The following is a 23,739-nucleotide window of genomic DNA, read 5'->3' on the forward strand; positions in this document are numbered from 1 at the left end:
ACTGTGTGTACAAAACATTAAGAACACCTGCTCTTTCCATGACATAGACTGACCAGGTGAATCCAGGTGAAAGCTATGATCCCTTATTGAGGTCACTTGTTAAATCAGTGTAGATGAAGGGGGGGAGACAGGTTAAATAAGGATTTTTAAGCCTTGAGACAATTGAGACATGGATTGTGTATGTGTGCCATTCAGAGGGTGAATGGACAAGACAGAATATTTAAGTGCCTTTCAACTGGGTATGGTAGTAGGTGCCAGGCACACTGGTTTGAACGTGTCAAGAACTGCAACACACCTGGGTCTTTCACGCTCAACAGTTTCCCATATGTATCAAGAATGGTCCACCACCCAAAGGACATCCAGCCAACTTGGCACAACCGTGTGACGCATTGAAGTCAACATAGGCCAGCATCCCCATGGAACGCTTTCGACACCTTGTAGAGTCCATGCCCCAACAAATTGAGGCTGTTCTGAGTGCAAAAGGAGAGGTACAAGTACAACTCAATATTACAAGGTGTTCTTCATGATTTGTACAGTGTATATTGTGCTGTATATTGTGCAGGGGCAGGGTCAACCAGGGGTTTTCTGGTAGCATGATTTGTATGGTCATTTCTGGCTGTGTCCAGGAAGGTGACTCCATGCTGGTAAGGTAACGTGCTCCATTTTAGTTAAATCCATCCTACCAGTATATTCAGTCATGGGTCCTACCACGCTGACCCTGCAGACAGCCACTACGCATGCGCATCCACACTCTTTCAACCCCCCCAAGTCATTTGATACAACAAAACATTCCACTGATAGCCAATCCGCGACGCAGCCAAGGGACTGGCAAGAAAGGCCATAACAGCTACTGGCAAAAATATTGACAGTTTCTCCGAAACTCGGGCTTAGTTTTTTTGTGACCTTGGCTGAGTAACACCAGTAAGGATCAGAAATATTTAGCGCCGAGCTAGGGTGTAGTGAAGTCGGGAGAAGAGGAGGCGACCGTCCGGACAGGAGAAAAACAAAGATGGCTGTGTAGTTAGAGAGTAGTCCCAGCGAACTGTCTGAACATATCTCTGCTTTTTCCAAAACTGACACTTCCCGGGGGCCGGTGGATAGTGAGCTGGCACAGGGGAAAAGACATTAACCGATCTGCCGAATCGGGCAGTTGCTGAACGTCCGCTCACGCGCTGGCACGACAAACGAAAGAGAATGGACAACACAAAAACATCTGACGGGGTGTTTTGTTATAGCTAGACAGCGGAGAGAACTGGAGTGTTTTGTGAGCTTGATACTTATAGCCTAGTAGCTAGCTGAATTTCGCTTATCTGCCAACATCGCTAAATATCCATCTACAAATCTACAAAACGATCATCAAATAACAATTTTGGATATTCCAGAACGTTACGCGAGGGTTCGTGTATCTAAATTCCAAGCGCGTTATTGCGTAACATTGCCTACGAACAGGCAAGCTATCTAGTTAGCCAACTTGGCATTCCAGCTCTGATCGCTCGCTAGCCAACTGACCCTTAGCTGGGTGGCCTGGTTTTCCCCTGCCTAGCCTGTGACGTTAAACCTGCCAGCTAGGTAACATTTTGGTGACGGGTAGCTAGCTAACGCCTGACAATCACCACCACCCACCATGTCCTCGGTGGAAGAGCGGGGGGAGGTGGGCGTCGCGGCCGCTCCAGGCTCCTCCTCAGGCGGCCTGGGGGTTGTGGCGGTGGGGGCAGCCCTGGAGGCAGTCGTCGGGGGGCCGTCTATGCAGGAGGAGGTGAGCATCCGGAGAGGAGAGGGGCTCGGTCCCGAGTCGGATCCGGACGAGCCGCCGCCCAAGAAGCGGATGAGACTGCCGGAGGGAGAGTCGGGAAAGCTGGAAGAGAGGCTGTATTCAGTCCTGTGTTGCACTGTATGTCTAGACCTGCCCAAAGCCTCCGTTTATCAGGTAAATACTGTCACAAACACGCCTACACGCCTACTGACTCTGTCCCTCTTGTCAATGCTAGCTAACTTCGTATGAAGTAAGCCTAACTAACATGTATGTTAGCTAGCTAACTAGGCTGTCAGGCAAGAAGTGGGGGTTGAAGACAGTTTGTAGGCCTATTGAGCACCACCTGTCATGGACTGTAACGATAGGCGAAGAGTTGTGGGGCCCAGGGCCGCAGCCTAGCAGCTACGTTAACTCTGTAGCTAACTTGTTCAGGAGGGTTAGCCAGAGCTCAGCGCAGTGCAGAGGGATTATCTGATCTATAAATCATCTGGATGTAGATAGCTAGGTGTCTGAAATGGCTGCCGATTCTATTCAGATTAGCCAACAACAAGACATGAACAGATACAGATGTGTGCATCCCAGGCTGCCCCTTAGGAGTTAGGAATAGGCAAACCCCAACACATCAGCATGTAACACTGAATGAACTGCCTGCCTCACACCCAGTTTACACCTGTGTCATTACTGTGGTTTGGTACTGAGTAGTATGCCCTCAAATAACACCTGCTCTCCCCACTCCCAAAGACTGGTTTGAAAAGATGGCCATTCACAAACATACACACACCTGTGTGTTTCTCTATACTATGCATTTCTGTATAGCGTATGAACACTGATTTATAAAGACGACTATCCACAGTATGGACACACCAAACACACCTACATTAACCCTCTGTTCTATAGTGCACCAACGGTCACCTGATGTGTGCTGGCTGTTTTATCCACCTGCTGGCTGACTCTCGTCTGAAAGAAGAACAGGCCACGTGTCCTAACTGCAGGTCTGTACACACACAGTTTATAAATACAGTTGCATTGAGTGAGTGATTGACTGATTTACGTGACTCTGTTTTAAGTGTGAGATTAGTAACCGTGTCTCTATACAAATCATAATTGAAATGACTGGCTGATTGATTACCCCCCCCCCCCCCCCTTTAGGTGTGAGATCAGTAAGTCCCTGTGTTGTAGGAACTGGCTGTAGAGAAGGCTGTGAGTGAGCTGCCCACAGACTGCCCCTTCTGTCTCAAACAGTTCCCTCGCTCTAGCCTAGAGAGGCACCAGAGAGAGGAAGTGCCAAGACAGGTACACACCTCATTGGTACCACACACACTTTGTTTTCTATCCTCGTGGGGACCTACAATGTATTTCCATTCCAAATCTTATTTTACCTAAACCACCCTTACCCCCCTCTCCTCCTCCCACAAACACACACACAGAAACGTGGTTTGCTTAGGCCTTGGGGAGGGAGGGGGGGGTGAATGGGAAAATATGACTTGCTGTTCTTCTGAAAAGAAAACAGCTGATCTACTTACTGACCAAACTGATTACAGGGTGTGTGTGCGTGCCTGTTCTGTTGTTGTAGACGATCAGACACCTGGTGCAGGTTTTACTGATCAGAACCAGCAGAAATTATACAGTCGGTCCCAAATCACTTCTTACCCCTCCCCCTCTGCCCTAACCCCTCCATGTTTGTAGTTTAATAGGTGATTTATAAGCAGTGCAGTGGTGGAGATTGTACCAAATTCTTCCACCTTAAATCTGCAGAAACTAGGGGTTGGACAAGGGGAAGGTAGAAGCGTTTTGGGACTGGATATAGAAGACAAAACTAATTAGCTTATGGTCTTATTCCTCCTTATGATTGGCCTAAACTCCCACTCCTGATATGTTGCCAGGGTGACACATGTAGTAGCAAGCGGAGTGCTGCCCGTGAAGGTGCCGTTCCACGATGCTGCCGGCCCACGAGTGAGAGTGCTGCACCCAGCAAGACTGGCACAGAGCTGATTGGGCATCCTGGGGGAGATGGACCAGAGGCCACCGCAGAAGACTAACTCTTTACAGCTCTATATTCTCCCTGCTCTGTTACGAGAAGATTGGCCTTCAAGTAGGCTAGAGTTACACAGTACCACTTTTCTTACACACATACTGACTACAGACAATCTTCCTATCTGTCTTGAAGACCAGTCCACACACAAGAATAACTGGATTCTCTAATTCATTCCTTCCCTCCCTCTTCTGCGCAGAGGTCCAGTTCAGGCCGTACCCACAGATTGACTTTATAACCCGTCTGTACTATGGACTCCTCGTTTCACCGTGTTGAACCAAACCTGGGTTCTGAAGGCCAGGGTCAACGACTCTGAACGCAACCCTAACCTCTCCTGCAAACGCACCCTCTCCTTCCAGCTCATCCTCAAGAGCAGGTACACACTCACTGAACTTATGCGCACACACTGACATACACACACTCTCTCGCTAACCCTCCTCCTTCTGTAGGTGAACTCCGCTATAGAGTGTTCCTTCCTGCTGTTGAAAGGTCCGTACGATGACGTGAGGATCAAGCCTGTGATCCACCACCACGCGTTCAGCAACGACACCAACGAGACAGACTACGTCCCCTGCCCATCACCGACTCTGTGGAGTGTAACAAACTACTGGCTGCCAAAAACATCAACCTTCGACTCTTTATCTTCCAGATCCAGAAATAGACGGGGGGGGTAGAGGAAGGGGGAGAGAGGACCGAGAGAGGGATAGAGGAAGGGGGAGAGAGACCGAGAGAGGGGTAGAGGAAGGGGGGGGAGAGAGAGAGCTTGTTCACCCCCTGAAGTTTGAGATTAAAGTGATACACCACTGAACACTGATACCTCTTTACACACACACACACACACACACACACACAACACACACACACACACACACACACACACACACCACACACAACACACACCCAACAATCACACACACACACACACACACACACACCACTGGCTGACATATTTCTGAGAGTTATAGAACCCTAACTTGGGGTGCTTTCATTGTTGCTATGAAGACGAGGTGGTGTTGCCAAGGAAATTCGTCTGTTGAGACTGACATGGTTGTTCCTATGGAGACGGGGATGTTGCTAGGGGAGAGAGGGTGTTGTTGCTATGGACTCGGTGGTGACACCTGAGCCTAAGGTAGCACATGCAGTGTATTCGGAAAGTATTCAGACCCCTTTCTACATTTTGTTATGTTACAGCCTTATTCTAAAATAATTATTCTACACACAATACCCCATAATGACAAGGCAAAAACATGTTTATACATTTTATTATAAATAAAAACTTTAATAGCACATTTACATAAATATTCAGACCCTTTACTCAGTACTTTGTTGAAGCACCTTTGGCAGCGATTACACCCTTAATTCTTCTTGGGTATGACGCTACAAGCTTGGCACACCTGTATTTGGGGAGTTTCTCCCCATTCTTCTCTGCAGATCATCTCAAGCTCTGGAGCAGGTTTTCATCAAGGATCTCTCTGTACTTTGCTCCGTTTATCTTTCCCTCGATCCTGACTAATCTCCCAATCCCTGCCACAGATGGTGCCAGGTTTTCTCCAGACGTGACTCTTGGCATTCAGGCCAAAGAGTTCAATTTTGGTTTCATTGGACAAGAGAATCTTGTTTCTCATGGTCTGAGTACTTTAGGCAAATGGGCTGTTATGTGCCTTTTCCTGAGGAGTGGCTTCTGTCTGGCCATTCTACCATAAAGGCCTGATTGGTGGAGGGCTACAGAGATGGCTGTCCTTCTGGAAGGTTCTCCCATATCCACAGAGGAACTCTGGAGCTCTGTCAGTGACCATCGGGTTCTTGGTCACCTCCCTGAACAAGGCCCTTCTCCCCCGAATGCTCAGTTTGTCCAGGCGGCCAGCTCTAGGAACAGTCTTGGTGATTCCAAACTTCTTCCATTTAAGAATGATGGAGGCCACTGTGTTCTTGGAGACCTTCAATGCTGCAGAAATGTTTTGGTACCCTTCCCCAGATCTGTGCCTCGGCACAACCCTGTCTCGGAGCTCTACGGACAATTCCTTCGACCTCATGGCTTGGTTTTTGCTTTGACATGCACTGTCAACTGTGGGAACTTATATAGACAGGTGTGTGCCTTTCCAAATCATGTCCAATCAAATGAATTTACCACAGGTGGACTCTAATCAAGTTGTAGAAACATCTCAAGGATGATCAATGGAAACAGGATGTACCTGAGCTCAGTTTTGAGTCTCATAGCAAAGGGTCTGAATATTTATGTAATAAGGTATTAAAAAAAAAAGAATTGCAAACATTTAAAAAAAAAACTGTTTTCACTTTTGTTATTTTGGGGTATTGTGTGTAGATTGATGAGGACATTTTTTCCATTTAATCCATTTTAGAATAAGGACGTAACAAAATGTTTAAAAAAATCAATGGGTCTGAATACTTTCTGAATGCATTGTACCAACCAAAGCAGGATGGTCCGCGCGAGTGTGTGCGCGAGTGTGTGCGTGTTCCAAAGATGTGAATTTTGAATTCTGTTGACCACTCAGTTAGTCTGTCCAATGGAGAGGTAAAGGGTGTATGTGTGTCTTTGAGCCACCTGTATGCACACACACTCACTTGCTCCCTGACCTGCTCCTAGTCTGTGTGTTTAGGACAGGTGTTAATTTTGTATCTGAGAGCAGCCAAGACCAGAGCCAAGATGGCTGTGTTTTGCCCTTTGACACACAGGAGAGGTGTTCTGCATGCTCCTTTTTAGTTAGTCCTTTCAACATTAGTTGTGATTTATATATTAACGTTATAAGCTAACTTATACCAATTCATATTTCCTTTTAACCCTGAATATTTAAATACCTGTGAACTTTTCCTTTTTAGTTAGTTTTTGTGTGTGTGTGTGTGTGTGTGCGTTGAGACAGATTAATTTTGGGCACAAGTGAACACATCCCTATAAACACACTTGCACACATGTGAACTCCTTCCTCTGCTCTGGTTGGTCTGTACTAGAGACCTGCTAGAATTGGAGAACCCCAGCTTACTCTGAGAGGGGAGGCCCAGCTAGTGTGACAGACTGGGTTTGAACCCAGTTTATCTGCGTGCCACGAGACTGTGTTGGTCCTCTGAGCTGAAGTGTAGGCATTAGCTTGGGGAGGTACCTCAAGTCTTCAAGTCTCAGATAAAGTTATTGGCGATGGGAGGGTGGTTCATCTCAGAGAGAGGGAAAATATAACCTGAACGGTCCACCAGCTCAACCTTGTTCTAGAGGACTAGACCATGACTCCGGTTCTAAAGGGGGAGAACCCTCTGGGGCGGTGTGTGTGAGTGAGTGTGTGTATAGGGGGTGGGTGTGGTGCATTACTATGGCGACGTGTTTAGAGCGTTAGACTTACTTGAATGACGCTATGATGACGATTGACGTTACTAAAAGTAGAATCTACTGTGATAGATCAGGAGTAGAGACAGATCTATCTAGGTTGAGTATTTCTATAGATCTGTCTCACCTCCAGGCCTATCTAGGTCTTGTATTCTGTGTTTTAATGATTTTTGTCTCTATACCAATAGACTCACTGACTCATCTCACTATGGCTGCCTTTTTATTAAACATCATGGAAACTGAAAAATACATTCCTCTCCTGTGAGTGAGTGTGTGTGTGTGTGTGTGCTTGCGCGTGTGTGAGAGTTATCCAAATTGTTAACTGCTGAAACTAGTCACAATGAGGATGATAACCCCTTTGGTCGGTCACGTATACTAAGTTTTGCTTTGCTTACTTCAATACTGTGGTGTGTATTTTGTCCTTTTATGGAAATAGATGGCAGTGTTTGTGTTCCTGGGTCACTTCCTGGGCTATACTCACCAATGCCGACTGGCCACCTGTAGGGTGCCATGAAGCTAAATTGCCAAGCAGACAGCTCACATCCCTTTGCATTTTGAAAGACGGGGGGGGGGGGGAGTGGGGTTGTGAGGTGTCTCCCCCACACTGACAGAAGCCAGGCAAAAAGTGTGTGTGTTTTATCAACTTGTGTTTGTCTCATCATTGACCATGTTGCATCAGTAAAGGTTTGTGTGTGTGAGAGAGTTAGTGAGTTAGTTAGTGATGGAGACCATGAGAGTGAGTGAGGGAGAGAAAGACAGCTAGATACTGAGCAGAAAGGGTGAACAAAAAAATTGCCACACGAAATGTCTTAATAGAGTGGTTTTGTCTTTTTTAAAACCTCACATCACTCTTTTCCTTTCTGCAAAAGGGACAGCAGTGGTTGTTATGGTAGTGGGTGTCCTCATCTACTACAGATGTACAGAGCCTACTGTCCCCCAACCACTAACTCCTCGATTGACCCTTAAGAGTGAAGACAAGACTTTGGAGACAGGACCACAAGAAAAGGTGTAAATATACTGAAATATATATATAAATGCAACATGCATCAATTTCACTGAGTTAGTTCATAAGGAAATCCCTCAATTGAAATAAATTCATTAGGCCCTAATCAAGGTATTTCACGACTGGAAATACAGACATGCATCTGTTGGTCACAAAGGTAGGGGCGTATATCAGAAAACCAGTCAGTATCTGGTATGACCACCATTTGCCTCATGCAGTGTGACACATCTCTTTCTCATAGAGTTGATCAGGCTGTTGATTGTGGCCTATGGAATGTTGTCCCACTCTTCAACAGCTGTGTGAAGTTGCTTGATATTGGCGGGAACTGGAAGACGCTGTCGTGCAAGTCGATCCTGAGCATCCCAAACATGCTCAATGGGTGACATGTCTGGTGAGTATGCAGGCTATGGAAGAACTGGGACATTTTCAGCTTCCAGGAATTGTGTAGAAATCCTTGCGACATGGGGCTATGCATTATCATGCTAAAAAAATGAGGTGATGGCTGCGGATGAATGGCACAAAAATGGGCCTTAGGATCTCAAATTGGCGTCGATAAAATGCAATTGTGTTCGTTGTCCGTAGCTTATGCCTACCCATACCATAACCCCACCACCACCATGGGGCATTCTGTACACAATGTTGACATTGGCAAACCGCTCACCAACACAATGCCATAAATGTGGTCTGCAGTTGTGATGCCGGTTGAACGTACTGCCAAATTCTCTAAAATGGCGTTGGAGGTGGCTTATGGTAGAGAAATTAGCATTACATTTCTGCAGTCATGTCAATTGCACGCTCCCTCAACTTGAGACATCTGTGGCATTGTGTTGTGTGACAACTGCAAATTTTACAGTGGCCTTTTATTGTCCCCAGCACAAGGTACACCTGTGTAATGATAATGCGGTTTAATCAGCTTCTTGATATGCCACCTGTCAGATGGATGAATTATCTTGGCAAAGGAGAAAAGCTCACTAACAGGGATGTAAATAAATGTGTGCACAAAATTTGAGATATATGGAAAATATCTGGGATCTTTTACATGTTGCGTTTTATATTTTTGATAAGTGTAATACTATTGTTATAGATTGCTCTCTGTGAATTACATTCTGGATCTATCAAATGTAAAAAAAAAAAAAAAACATCCGTTCAACAATTTAATAATTGTGATACAATCAATGGTAACAATGTCGGCAGTGTGTAGATTAGAAAATCAGATCAAATACTCAATGTGAAAGAGACCACAGCTGTTAGAAAGGTGACCTGTCAAATCAGCCACATCAGTTTATTCTGCTCAAACACTACAATACATATATAGAATCATTTCATATCCATACAAAACTCAACTGGAGTATATCAATTATGCTTTTAAATCAGTACAGTACCTCTGATACAGCTTTGGCACAATACATTGTCTGTGGTATACTGTGTGTGTGTGTGTGTGTGTGTGTGTGTGTGTGTGTGTGTGTGTAACAGTTTGAACACTGGTTGCATCTCAATCTGAACACAGTCCAGTGGGGTTGTGCAAGTAGAGGTGGGGGGGAAGGGAGGTCAAGTGTGTATATGTGTGGGGGTTATGTAAGTTTAGGTTAGGTGGGGGCGTGTGTGTGTGTCAGTATTTGCCCGCCCACCCCTGGCTGCTGATGTTGCTACAGCTGGAGGCATGGCAGCCGGTGTGTAGAGGGGGAGGGGGTATGGGACCAGGGGGACAGGTTGGAGATACCATGCAGCAGTAAGCCCCCTCACCTCGCGACATGAGACCAGTCTGGGGGTACGATACCCCCGCACCACCCTGCTGGAGAAAGAGAGGGAGAGATTCAATTTAGGCACAGATTTGATTAGTGGCCTGACAACACTGCAACTTTAATTCAACACTGAGGATTTACTGTGGCCAGTTTATTAGGTACACCCATCTAGTACCAGGTCGGACCCCCTTTGCCTCCAGACCAGCCGGAATTCTTCAGGGCATGGAAATGTTGCTCATTTGGTATAATATATGCCATTTAGCAGATGCTTTTATCCAAAGCGACTTACAGTCATGCGTGCATACATTTTACATTCCCCACACCATTACACCACCGCCACCACCTGTTACCGTACACCAGGCAGGAGGAAGTCCAGGACCATGCGCTTACGCCAAATCCTGACTGCCCAAACCTACGCCATCCAATCCTGACGCACATCCTGACAAACGACGACAGTCAATGCTGCAACATTTGACATCCCACACCCATTACACCCACCGCCACCAGCCTTACCGTCTGACACCACCAGGATGAGTCCTATGACTCATGCCTCTTACGCCAAATCACTACTCAAATGCCATGACGCAACAGAAACCGGATCGTGAACCAGGCCAATGTTTCCACCAATTGTCCAGTTATTGCTTGAACCCTTGGAACCGCTCTTCTTATTATATAGTAGTACCAGTACGTCTCTGTGCAATACCAATCCCCATGAATCTTGACAAGCTGACATAAAATGCGTTCCGAGCCGCTTAGCCGCCACGGTTGTACTCTCATCAAGACTTTTGCCCACAGGACTGCCCGACTGGCATGTTTCTTTTGCACCATTCTCTGAAACCCTAGAACTGTCAAACGTAAAACCCACGATCAAGCTGCTTTTGATATACTGAAACGGCGCGCCTGGCACCGACGATCATACCACGCTCAAAATCACTTGCCACTTTTTGCCCAGTTCTAACTCAATCAACATAACAATGCTCCGATGCCTGTCTGCCGCTTATATAGCAAAGCCACAGCTACTGACTCACGTAGAGCTCCACCATTCCGTGAAACATGTTGATCTAATACAAGCCACGAGTTAATACACTGGTTGTCATAACCTGGTGTTACACCACATGTGGGAGAGCCAGGTGGAAAAACCAGCAATCTTGCTTGCTCTGAGGCAGCTCAAAACCCATCATCCCCCTGTACTCTGCTGCTGATGCTATGACAGGAGAGTAAACCTACAAATACACACAGAGACAGATAATGCCCAGCCAGATTATTCAAAAAACATCAATCAATTGCTTGTTGTTAAAGCTAATTCAAAGCTGGTATCTGCTAATATCGACAAATGAGACTAGCAGCAAATCAGGATCTCTCTTAAGTAAAGCAGCAGTGAAAAAGACCGTCACTGTGAGACCTCAGACTCTATCTCTTACAGTTTAATCGGCCCCCCTCCCTACTGCCAAACACACACACACACACACACACACACACACACACACACACACACACACACGTACCTGTAGGCTGTATGGCCTGGGTAGGTGTGGCAGGTCTTTGGGGTGCTGGGGTAGGATACTGAGTAGTAGAGTAGTAATACACAGGCACCTACAGTACAGAGTTCAACATCATGTCAACACATGGGATTATTCTGTTCTATCATTCTACCATTCTATGCTACCATTCTATTATGATTGTGTTATTCCTACCTGAGTTGGAGGGGGTTGGCAGTAGCTGGGGGGGTTGTGAGGAGGGGGAGGGGCGGTATAGACATAACTCTGTGTGGGAGAGGCTAAGGGAGGGTATAGAGACGGAGCTTCCCCCAATGGCTGACAGCTCACAGTCATGTGACCAAACTGGGACGACAGGTCCTCGCTCTGAGGACCACAGAGAGCACGTTAACAAAGACACGCAGACAGACACAATACATTTATATTGTTCATGCATACACTGTTATATCCACAAAAACATACATGCATGAAAAAACTTAGTACCGTAGAGTATTGCAACTGCTGGGGAGGGTAAGAGACGGAGGAATATTGAACCACCTGAGAGAGAAAGCGTTGTTATTGCCAGTCTTCTATTACAAAAACGGGCTCTGTTTATTGCTATTATCGACACAGCTGGAACACAATTTTGCCAATCGGGTTGCGTGGCCAGAACTGTTTATACATTTAGTATAACTAATGAATAGGTAGATTATTGTATTTGTATACAAATTCTATTTGGTTACTGTGCAATCAGTGTTGTACCTGAGGGACTGTGTGGCCAGCCATTGGCTGCTGCGGCAGAGGGGCCTGCTGCTGAGGCTGGCTTCTTGTTGGCTGCTGGGGATCGGGGGGATTGTAGATGGCAGGAGTTCCGTCTGGGTTCAAGAAGGGCTGGCCTGGGGTTAGAGGTCAAGGTTAAACTCACAATTCCCTTTTCACATATACATGTATGTGTGCATGTACAGTGGGGCAAAAAAGTATTTAGTCAGCCACCAATTGTGCAAGTTCTCCCACTTAAAAAGATGAGAGAGGCCTGTAATTTTCGTCATAGGTACACTTCAACTATGACAGACAAAATTAGGGAAAAAAATCCAGAAAATCACATTGTAGGATTTTTAATGAATTTATTTTCAAATTATGGTGGAAAATAAGTATTTGGTCACCTACAAACAAGCAAGATTTCTGGCTCTCACAGACCTGTAACTTCTTCTTTAAGAGGCTCCTCTGTCCTCCACTCGTTACCTGTATTAATGGCACCTGTTTGAACTTGTTATCAGTATAAAAGACAACCTGTCCACAACCCGTCAAACAGTCACACTCAAAACTCCACATGGCCAGTACCAAAGAGCTGTCCAAAGGACACCAGAAACCAAAATTTAGACCTGCACCAGGCTGGGAAACGGAATCTGCAATAGTAAGCAGCTTGGTTGAAAAGAAATTCAACTTGAGGAGCAAATTAGGAAATGGAAACATACAAGACCACTGATAATCTCCCTCGATCTGGGGCTCCCGCAAGATCTCACCCCGTGTCAAAAAATGATCACAAAGAACGTGAGCAAAAATCCCAGAACCACACAGGCTAGTGAATGACCTGCAGAGAGCTGGGACCAAGTAAACAAAGCCTACCATCAGTAACACACTACGCGCCAGAGACCAAATCCTGCATGCCAGACGTGTTCCCCCTGCTTAAGCCAGTACACTGTCCAGGCCTGTCTGAAGTTTGCTAGAAGAGCATTGGATGATCCAGAAGAAGATTGGGAGAATGTCATATGGCAGATGAAACCAAAATAGAAACTTTTGGTAAAAAACTCAACTCGTCTGTTTGGAGGACAAAGAATGCTGGATTGCATCCAAAGACACACTTACCTCACTGTGAAGCATGGGGTGGAAACATCATGCTTTGGGGCTGTTTTCTGCAAAGGGACCAGACGACCTGATCCGTGTAAAGGAAAGAATGAATGGGGCCATGTATCGTTAGATTTGAGTGAAAACCTCCTTCCATCAGCAAGGGCATTGAAGATGAAACGGGGGGTCTTTCGCATGACAATATCCCCAAACACACCGCATCCGGGCAACGAAGGAGTTGCTTCGTAAGAGCATTTCAAGGTCCTGGAGTGCCTAGCCAGTCTCCAGATCTCAACCCCATAGAAAATCTTTGGAGGGAGTTGAAAGTCCGTTGTTGCCCAGCAACAGCCCCAAAACATCACTGCTCTAGAGGAGATCTGCATGGAGGAATGGCCAAAATACCAGCTTAACCCAGTGTGTGAAAACCTTGTGAAAGACTTACAGAAAACGTTTTGACCTCTGTCTTGCCAACAAAGGGTATATAACAAAGTATTGAGATAAAACTTTTGTTATTGCCCACATACTTATTTTCCACCATAATTGCAAATAAATTAATAAAAAATCCTACAATGTGATTTTCTGGATTTTCTTTTCTCATTTTGTCTTGCATAGTTGAAGTGTACCTATGATGACAATTACAGGCCTCTCTCATCTTTTTAAGTGGAGGAACTTGCACAATTGGTGGCTGACTAAATACTTTTGCCCCACTGTATGTATTTGTTTGGGTGTACCTGTATGTGGGTTCAGTAATATACTTCCTGGTGGAATCCCGTTCTCCATGGCACCGTGAGGTAGTTGGAGCCTGTGGTGGGGCATGGTCATCTGGGAGAGACAGCGAGTGAGGGAGGTAAAGGGAGAGAGGAGGAGAGAAGGTGGGAAAGGGAGAGAGGAGGAGAGAAGGTGGGAAAGGGAGAGAGGAGGAGAGAAGGTGGGAAAGGGAGAGAGGAGAAGAGAAGAGAAGAGAAGGTGGGAAAGGGAGAGAGAAGGTGGGAAAGGGAGAGAAGGTAGACATTAAAGTACATGGAAAAGGATCAGGATCATAGTTCAATTCAATTAGATTGTCTTCTCTACCTCGTGCATCCCAGCTGTGATTGGCTGGTCGGGCCTTGGGGGCGGGGTTTGGCCTCTGATAGGCAGAGTCTGAGTCTGTGCTGCTCCAGGGTCGGGGGTCGTTGCTATAGCGACCTGAGTCAGTGCTGCTCCAGTTACTATAGCGACTGTAGTCAGTCTCCGTGCTGCTCTGTCGGCTTGAGCCCGAGTTACCCCTGGTACCCCTGAAGGACACACAGACCAGCAACTGATTTCGACTAGTAAACTGGTCATTAAAGGCCCGGTAGTGTGTTCAGCTAAACGCTACTGGTACGGTCAAGATTCAGTACCACTCAGCCACCAGTCGAGAGCACACTCACCTAAAGAGCTGCCTTCTCTGGGTCGCAGCATGGGGGCTACCATCCTCTATAGACCTGCAATAACAACACAAAATAATCAGTTATTCATCACAATGTTATTACAACCGTCCATTGGGGAACATAAAAAAAACATCAACCCAACTTTATTTACGTCTAACATAAAAACAATATTACCTGGTCTCCTGGGGACAGGCAGGCTGTGGAAGACAGAAGAAAGAATAAGATATGAGAGAGAGAGAGTGCGTGTGTGTGTGTAACGGATGTGAAATGGCTAGCTAGTTAGCGGGTACGCGCTAGTAGCGTTTCAATCAGTTACGTCACTTGCTCTGAGACTTAAGTAGGGTTTCCCCTTGCTCTGCAAGGGCCGCGGCTTTTGTGGAGCGATGGGTAACGACGCTTCGAGGGTGACTGTTGTTGATGTGTGCAGAGGGTCCCTAGTTCGCGCGAGGGGACGTACTAAAGTTATACGGTTACATGTGTGTGTGTACCTCCTGGTTGAATATCCTTTCTCTAGCTCTCTGGTACTCCTCCTCTCTCTCTTCCATTGATTTGCTCCGCCTCTCCTCGCGTAGTGGGTGGAGCCTCGCCTGGTGGGGGCAGGATAAGAACACAACATCTCAAAATCTGGAACTCTGACAAGGACCTCTAAAAGCTGTCCAAATATGCAAGCTGGTATAGTGCTTACATGCTACTAAGAAGACAGACAGACAGACAAAGACAGACAAAGACAGAGAAAGACAGACAGACAGAGAGAGAGAGACAGACAGAGAGACAGACAGAGCGCTACCTGGTTTTCTTCTGCGTTGTCTCTCTTCAGTATGGTTCTCCACTGAGTCTCCTCTCCTCTCTCCTCCTGGACATAGTCCATAAACCTCTGCTCTGGTCTACACACATACAGAAATATAGAATAATACAACAACAATAAGATGTCCTTTAGCAGACACTTTTATGTCCAAAGCGGGAATCAAACCCACGAGCCTGTTGTTGCAAGCGTACTGATATACCACAGAGAAGAGAGAGTTACGTACATGCGTGTGTTACTGGTGCTATTGATGATGACAGATTTGCCAGTCTGGTCCACATTGTGTTCCATGCCAAAGTAGGCTGCTACCCGGTGGACCAACATACGATGGTAGGAAGACATGTGAGGGAATTTCTTATAGGGACTGAGAGAGGGAGAGAGAAGAAGATGGGAGGGGATGACAGTCCTGCTTAGACAACACATTGAAGTAAATACAGTAAATCATATTTGCATTAAAAACAAATTATGGCCACACACACACATACCCGTTGTCTGTGATGAAGTCGATCATGTCCTGCTCCAGTTTCAACAGCATCATCCTGTCCCTGAAAGATGACAACACCATGACATCATATTATTACCATGACATCATTGCCAGCTAAGCAGTTACACACACACACAGTTTATTGTACCTGGGGTTGCTGTTCAGGGTGGTGATGATAAACTGGTGCAGGTCGATCCCAGTAGAGTCTGTGTATTCCTGACTGGTGTCTGAGATAATTAGCGTGGGCACGTTTGGCTCTTTGCGCTGCTCTTCCTCCTCGTTGTCATGGCAACCTGGCAGCATGGTGACTTCAACAGAGCTCTAAAACATCAAACATCACATGATGTGTCTGTGTGTGTGTGTGTGTGTGTTATGAGAGTGTGTGTGGTGCGTGCGTGTTATGTGTGTGTGTGTTACCTGGCTGTCTTGGGTGGTGTCAGGAGGGGATGGTGGGAATGACTCCTCACACACAGCCATGCTCCTCACCAACCTGCCTTTGGCCTGAAACAAGCAACAACATTAACCAATGAAATAGCCTCAGAAGTGCAAACCCTGCCCACCCGGGACTAAATCAAGTCTGACACAGCGTACACACACAACAGTGATATATATGGCTCTACGTAGGTGTGTGACAGAAACAGAGTCTACCTTGGTTCTCTTCCTGGCTGGTTGCCCCTGGTTACTGACGGGTTTCTGTGGGACAAAATGTGACAAATCATCACACAGTGACATCACATGGCATTCCTCAGGGACCACCAGTCATGTCACCTATCTGATCTATAATAACAACACCTCATTCAGTCGCAAGTCTTACCTGCTGCTCCACCTTTCTGTTGTCATGGTGACACTCATCCTCTGTGGCAAGGGGGGGTGAGGATGGCAGAGCGGAGGGGCATAACTCGTTACATGACCTCAGCCCTGAGGATTCTGGGACGATCGCTTCAGACATCCTCTCTGAAAACTACAAAACACACACGTCAGTTACTGATATAAACACACACACACCTACTTAATGTCACTTGCAGATCCCATAGAACGTCTTTTACATATGCTGCCTCTCTCTCTGACCTCCTTCCCCCTGTACAACACACTCCATGGCTGCCTGGTTGGGTCTAAGGGTGTGTGCATGAGCGTGTGTGTACATAGTAATGTGTGTGCGCAGTGAGTGTATGCGTAACATGTGTATTCTTAGGCTTTTCTTAGTAACAGCAGCTGTGAGAGACATCATCCGATCTGCCGGCAGCAATATTCCCAGAATTCCGAGCTGAGCTCCTGATCCCACTGGTGGGAAAAACCACATTCCGGCCAGCGCTCCAACCCCTTGGACAGGAACACTTATTCCTGTAACACCACAGTGTCATAGGGAACACGTATTCCTGTAAAACCACAGGGTCATAGAGGACACTTATTCCTGTAACACCACAGGGTCATAGGGAACACTTATTCCTGTAAAACCACAGTGTCATAGGGAACACTTATTCCTGTAACACCACAGGGTCATAGAGGACACTTATTCCTGTAACACCACAGGGTCATAAAGACACTTATTCCTGTAACACCACAGGGTCATAGGGGACACTTATTCCTGTAACACCACAGGGTCATAGGGGACACTTATTCCTGTAACACCAGTGTCATAGGGGTGATTTATATATGGAACACCACCCTATTAGAGTTATGATTACTAATGTTGCGTCTAAAGCAGTTTGTCTAATAGATAGTTTGGGCAGTTTCTGCGTTTCAAATGGCACCCATTTCTTTATGTAGTGTCTGGTCCAAAATAGTGCACTGCATAGGGAATAGAGGTGCCATTTGGGACACAGCCATGGCTACAAAGAAAGTGTCTTACATAGATCCAGAAAGAGGGGTAAAGAGATTTAGGGATACGGACAGAGAGAGATGGGAGAGAGAAAGGATACAGAAAAAGATGGGGAGAAGCAGTGATGAAAAGAGAGAGAGATCAGAGAGAAAGCTCAGAAAGAGGGATGGAAAAGAGGGTAGGGAAAGTGTAGAATCAGCAGGAAGAGGAGAGTGGAGCATATGGCTGCTGGGTTGAACTGATCACCGTGGTAACAAAGCTTTATGGGAGGCTTTAAGGAGGAGGATAGTTTTAGCTGAACACTGCAGAAACTGTGACACGCTTGTTGGAGTGTGACAGATGGAGTCGGGACACTGTGTCTGTGTGTTTAGGCCCGTGCACCATCATTCATCTGCTGATCCAAATGCCCCTGTGCCCGAGGAGAGAAAAGGTTAGTTACCAGTTCTTCACCTGCAGAAAAAAGTGGTTTTGCACACCATATTGAGTAGCCTACTAAACTATACTGAACAAAAATATATACGCAACAATTTGTTTTTTTTTACTGACTTACAGTTCATATAAGGAAATCAGTCAATTGAAATAAATGAGGCCCTAATCTATGAATTTCACATGACTGGGCAGGGGCACAGCTATGGGAGGGCATAGACCCACCCACTTTGGAGCCAGGCCCACCTAATGGGGAGCCAGGCCCAGACAATCTGAGTTTTTTTCCCCACAAATGGGCTTTATTACAGACAGAAATATTCCTCAGTTTCATCAGCTGTCCGGGTGGCTGGTCTCAGACTAAGCCGGATGTGGAGGTCCTGGGCTGGCGTGGTTACACGTGGTTGGTGGTTGTGAGGCTGGTTGGACATACTGCCAAATTCTTCTAAAATGATGTTGGATGGCAGCTTATGGTAGAGAAATGAACATTCAATTCTCTGGCAACAGCTCTGGTGGACATTCCTGCAGTCAGCATGCCATTTGCACGCTCCCGCAAAACTTGAGACAATTGTGGCATTGTTGTGTGGCAAAACTGAACATTTTAGAGTGGCCTTTTATTGTCCCCAGCACAAGGTGGACCTGTGTAATGATCATGCCGTTTAATCAGCTTCTTGATATGCCACACCTGTAAGGGGGATGGATTATCATGGCAAAGGAGAAATGCTCACTAACAGGGACGTAAACAAATTTATGCACAACATTTGAGAGAAATAAGCTTTTGTTTGTATGGAACATTTCGGGTATCTTTTATTTCAGCTCATGAAACATGGGACCAACACTACATGTTGAATTAATATTTTTGTTCAATGTAGTTCTGGGTGGAAAAAGTTTTTAAAAATCTGGTTAACGTTGTGTCCGACCTTGTACGGCCAACCCGAGACTGGAACCTTACAACAACAACAACACTTGGTACCTGCAGTCGGCTAATCACTGGTCAACCAGAGTAATGGTTGACTGGGGGCCACACGTGTACGTACAGTGCACTCAAAGTATTCAGGCCCCTTGACTTTTTACACATTTTTATTACATTACAGCCTTATTCTAAAATACTTTTTTTTCTTCATTAGTGTACACACAATACTCCATAATGACAAAGCACAAACAGGTTTTTAGATTTTTTTTCAAATGTCAAAAAATAAACGGAAATATCACAATTACATAAGTATTCAGACCCTTTACTCAGTACTTTGTTGAAACACCTTTGGCAGCAATTACAACCTTGAGTCTTCTTGGGTATGACGCTACAAGCCTGGCACACCTGTGTTTGGGGAGTTTCTCCCATTCTTCTCTGCAGATCCTCTCAAGCTCTGTCAGGTTGGATGGGGAGCGTCGCTGCACAGCTATTTTCAGGTCTCTCCAGAGATGTTCGGTCGAGTTCAAGTCCGGGCTCTGGCTGGGCCACTCAAGGACATTCAGAGACTTGTCCCGAAGCCACTCCTGCATTGTCTTGGCAGTGTACTTACAGTTGTTGTCCTTTTGGAAGGTGAACCTTTGCCCCAGTCTGAGGTCCTGAGCGCTCTGGAGCAGGTTTTCATCAAGGATCTCTCTGTACTTTGCTCCGTTCATCTTTCCCTCGATCCTGACTAGTCTCCCAGTCCCTGCCGCTGAAAAACAGCCCCACAGCATGATGCTGCCACCACCATGCTTCCCTGTAGGGATGGTGTCAGGTTTCCTCCAGACTTGACACTTGGCATTCAGGCCAAAGAGTTCAATCTTGGTTTCATAAGACCTTCCTAGAGGCAGCTCTAGGAAGAATCTTGGTAGTTTCAAACTTCTCCCATTTAAGAATGATGGAGGCCACTGTGTTCTTGGGGACCTTCAATGGTGCAGAAATGTTTTGGTACCCTTCCCCAGATCTGTGCCTTGACACAATACTGTCTCGGCGCTCTACAGACAATTCCTTCGACCTCATTGCTTGGTTTTTGCTCTGATTGTGGGAACTTATATAGACAGGTGTGTGCCTTTCCAAATAATGTTCAATCAATTGAATTTACCACAGGTGGACTCCAATCAAGTTGTAGAAACATCTCAAGGACGATCAATGGAATCAGGATGCACCTGAGCTCAATTTCTAGTGTCATAGCAAAGGGTCTGAACACTTATGTAAATAAGGTATTTGTTTTTTATTTGTAATACATTTGCAAACATTTCAAAAAACTTGTTTTCGCTTTGTCATTATGAGGTATTGAGTGTAGATTGATGAGGGAAAAAATGTATTTAATCCATTTTAGATTAAGGCTGTTACGTAACAAAATGTGGAAAAAGTAAAGGGGTCTGAATACTTTATGAATGCACTGTATGTGTATGTGTGTATCATATTTCTCTGTAGAATCCACTTGACCCACTGAGACAGAGCTGATATAACCATAGTGGCCAGTCAAGCTACTATTCAGGGTGTGTGTGGCATTCCTGTGCCCTGGCTGAGCTAAGACACATGATATTTTACCCCTATAGACCTCCTGCTCACAACCTTCATTGGGCTGTCAACTAAACCTCTCTCTCCTTACCCCCCCCCCCATCTCTAACTCTCTCCCTCTGTCTTCCTCTCTCTTTCGCTCTCTCCCTATCTGTCTCTCTACTTCCCCCTCTCACGCTCCTTTTCTTAATTTTTTTCTCTCTCTGGGAGGACAGGAGCACACACCGTCACTGCCAGTTCACCACGTATTTCAGTTGCTGTTAGACCTAATTATTCCTCTGGTAAACCGAGAAGGTAGCCTGCGTACAGGGCCCATTCAGCAAAACTTGTCCAAATAAATGAATTGTCAAGGACAAAATCAGTATCTGGTGTTTGTGGACATTTAGCACACATTTAGTAACAACATCTGACTGACCATGTGGACTTGTCTGTCAGCCCTCAGTATGAAAATAGGTAAAGCCATTTGGCCGGGGGATGACTAACCCATGGACATAGGTTTATCTATAAAAACTGCAACAACCCGAAGGCGAAGACACAGCACAACTCGATAGCACAGCGACATAAACAACAATAACAACATCATCCTCATCATCACCCACAACAACAACATCAACAGCCACTTCAGTAAACAGTGGGAGTGTGTGTTTATTTTACCTCGCGGGAGATGATTCGTAAACCAGGAGCTCCTCGAGCGCTGTGTCCGTGTCAAATCTCTCCTCAGGCGCTCGGGTCGGCTCTTTTTAGATGTGTATTTTTGAGTGAGTCACGGTTGGTTTCCACTACGCGCCTTTCGCTTTTCTATATGTCAGACACCGGCACAGTGCACGAGCTGCCTCTCTCTCCACCCACACGCTGTATCTCCGACACACACACCAGCTCTGCTGCCTGACACTGAAAGGCACGCGCACAAAATTCTCTCTCTCTCTCCCTTTCCCATCTATCTATCCATCTATCTCTCTCGCACACACAGTAGCCTAGTTGTCACCTGCTAGTCTAGGTTTAGGCGGTATGGTTGGCACGGCGTGCAGAGATGGAGACTGGGTGTCGGCCTCATCTCCCCATGGCACACTGTCAGAAATAGACCCACCTATTATATAAAGCCTATTAGAAAGAGGACAGCTGTGTGTGTGTGTGAGAGAGACACTCAGCTGGTACATCAGCTATAGCTCTCTAGTACGTCTGTACTGTGAGGTGTTTACTGTAAGTGTAAAATTGCTGGAGCTTTTGGGGAAGACAGCAGAGCAGCCTAATACAATTTACTGTATGCTACATATTAATGTACTCTACTTAACTTGGTTTGTTAGGACATCCTTTGAATGCTCTGCACGTGTGTGTGTGTGTGTGTGTGTGTGTGTGTGTGTGTGTGTGTGTGTGTGTGTGTGTGTGTGTGTGTGTGTGTGTGTGTGTGTGTGTGTGTGTGTGTGTGTGCACCTGTTATAACACACCTGTCTCATTGTGGCTTAGTGGTGGGTAACGGACGTTTGCATAGAACAGCTAGAGGTTTTCTTACTCCCTTTTAATCTCTCATTTCCTTCTCTGCTTCACTCCCCCACTCTCCCTCTTGGCTATTTATCTAGACAGAGGGAAAGAAAGAAAGAGAGAGAGAGAGAAAGGTATAATTATTGTTAACTGTCCTGGACTAATTTGCAGAAAGAAGCTGTAAAAAGTCCTTCTCAAGTGTGTGAAAACAGCACTTTAGACACTAGAGAGACAGTGAAGGGGGTGGGAGGTGAGGAAGAGAGAGAGCTCTCAAGCTTACACATTTTAGGCCAACAGGTCTCAACACTCTCAGATGTGGGTATCATGAAGATGATGATACGACAACTCGATGATGGCTATTTATATTTGTTCCTAATGAATTGAGATTTTTCGCCGACATAGCAACAGTCTCTATGGATACTCAGCAGTTAGATACCAGAGCAGATCAACCTATTTAGTCTTCTGAAGTCTCTTATTATGGGCTGTGGTACCCAGAGCCTGACCTCTGTGTGTGTGTGTGTGTGTGCGTGTGCGTGTACGTGTTTAACCAGAAGTCCCCACAAAAATAGTAATCAAACAAAAAGTAACATCTGAAAAAAGTAACATTTGTGTTTTATCCCCATACAGTCCAATACCATTTCTAGGGGGTTTAGAATTAGCTTCAGGAACTATGGTTTGTTTTAGGTATTTATCTTTATTTAACAAGGTAAGTCAGTTCTTATTTACAATGACAGCCTACACAGGCCAAACCCAGATGATGCTGGGCCAATTGAGCACCACCGTATGAGACTCCCAATCATGGCCAGTTGTGATACAGCCTGGATTCGAACCAGGGTGTCTGGAGTAACACCTCTAGCACTGAGAGACAGTGCCTTAGACCACTGCGCCACTGGGGAAGTTAAGTTTTTTGGGTTAAGGGTCGTTTTTTGGGTTACGGTTAGGGAAAATAGGATTTTGAATGGGACTGAATTATGTGTCCCACATGGTTAGTTACACAAGACCCAGTGTGTGTGTGTAGGCCTGACTATGAGTGACAGGTCATCACAGACACACGCAGATTAATTAACATAGAGTAGGCAGTTTATCTTTCTCTCTGTTTCCCTATTTCTCTATCACTGTTTCTGTATCTTTCTCTCTCTACCTTCCTCTATACTGTATCTATCTCTTCAATCTGTAAGAGGAACAAGTTAAAAGAGAAAGGAGAAAACAATATTGTGTGTGTGTTAGAGTGTGCATGTGCATGTGTATGTGTGTGAGAGCGAGGGAGAGACAGAAAGATGGAGCTGACTATAGTGTAGCTAACCTAAGTTAGAGTAAGATCCTGTATGTAATTTAGGCTACTGTATGAGTCTTTTCTAGGTTTATGTTTCTGCTACTAAAGACGGGTCAGTCAGCTGTGTGTCAGTGTATGTAAGTGTTTCTGATACCAAAGACGGGCCAGTCAGCTGTATGTGTCAATGTTTCTGCTACTAAAGACGGATCAGTCCGCGTTTCTGCTACTAAAGACGGGTCAGTCAGCTGTGTGTGTCAGTGTTTCTGCTACTAAAGACGGGTCAGTCAGCTGTGTGTCAGTGTTTATGCTACTAAAAACGGGTCAGTCAGCTGTGTGTGTCAGTGTTTCTGCTACTAAAGACGGGTCAGTCAGCGTTTCTGCTACTAAAGA

General features: G+C 45.7%; 2 protein-coding genes across 2 annotated transcripts; one reads left to right on the top strand and one right to left on the bottom strand.

Moving 5' to 3' along the window:
* Positions 1-756: 756 nt before the first annotated feature.
* zftraf1 (zinc finger TRAF-type containing 1) lies at positions 757-6,812 on the top strand. Its single transcript, XM_070436382.1, is given in 9 exon segments — positions 757-1,927; positions 2,651-2,745; positions 2,903-2,934; positions 2,937-3,034; positions 3,036-3,046; positions 3,637-3,772; positions 3,774-3,845; positions 4,235-4,381; positions 6,753-6,812. Coding segments are annotated over 9 exon segments (954 nt in total). The 5' UTR covers positions 757-1,624.
* Positions 6,813-9,367: 2,555 nt separating this feature from the next.
* arpp21 (cAMP-regulated phosphoprotein, 21) lies at positions 9,368-22,142 on the bottom strand. The gene is given in 19 exon segments (XM_070436383.1): positions 9,368-9,937; positions 11,310-11,457; positions 11,559-11,726; positions 11,844-11,897; positions 12,102-12,235; positions 13,916-13,958; positions 13,960-14,006; positions 14,256-14,458; positions 14,594-14,647; positions 14,768-14,790; positions 15,082-15,180; positions 15,381-15,477; positions 15,622-15,759; positions 15,881-15,940; positions 16,028-16,200; positions 16,297-16,380; positions 16,528-16,572; positions 16,694-16,840; positions 22,043-22,142. Coding segments are annotated over 19 exon segments (1,932 nt in total). The 5' UTR covers positions 22,052-22,142; the 3' UTR covers positions 9,368-9,731.
* Positions 22,143-23,739: the final 1,597 nt, after the last annotated feature.

The sequence above is a fragment of the Salvelinus sp. IW2-2015 genome, linkage group LG31 (genome assembly GCF_002910315.2).
Source record: "Salvelinus sp. IW2-2015 linkage group LG31, ASM291031v2, whole genome shotgun sequence".
NCBI classification, from domain to species: Eukaryota; Metazoa; Chordata; class Actinopteri; order Salmoniformes; family Salmonidae; genus Salvelinus; species Salvelinus sp. IW2-2015.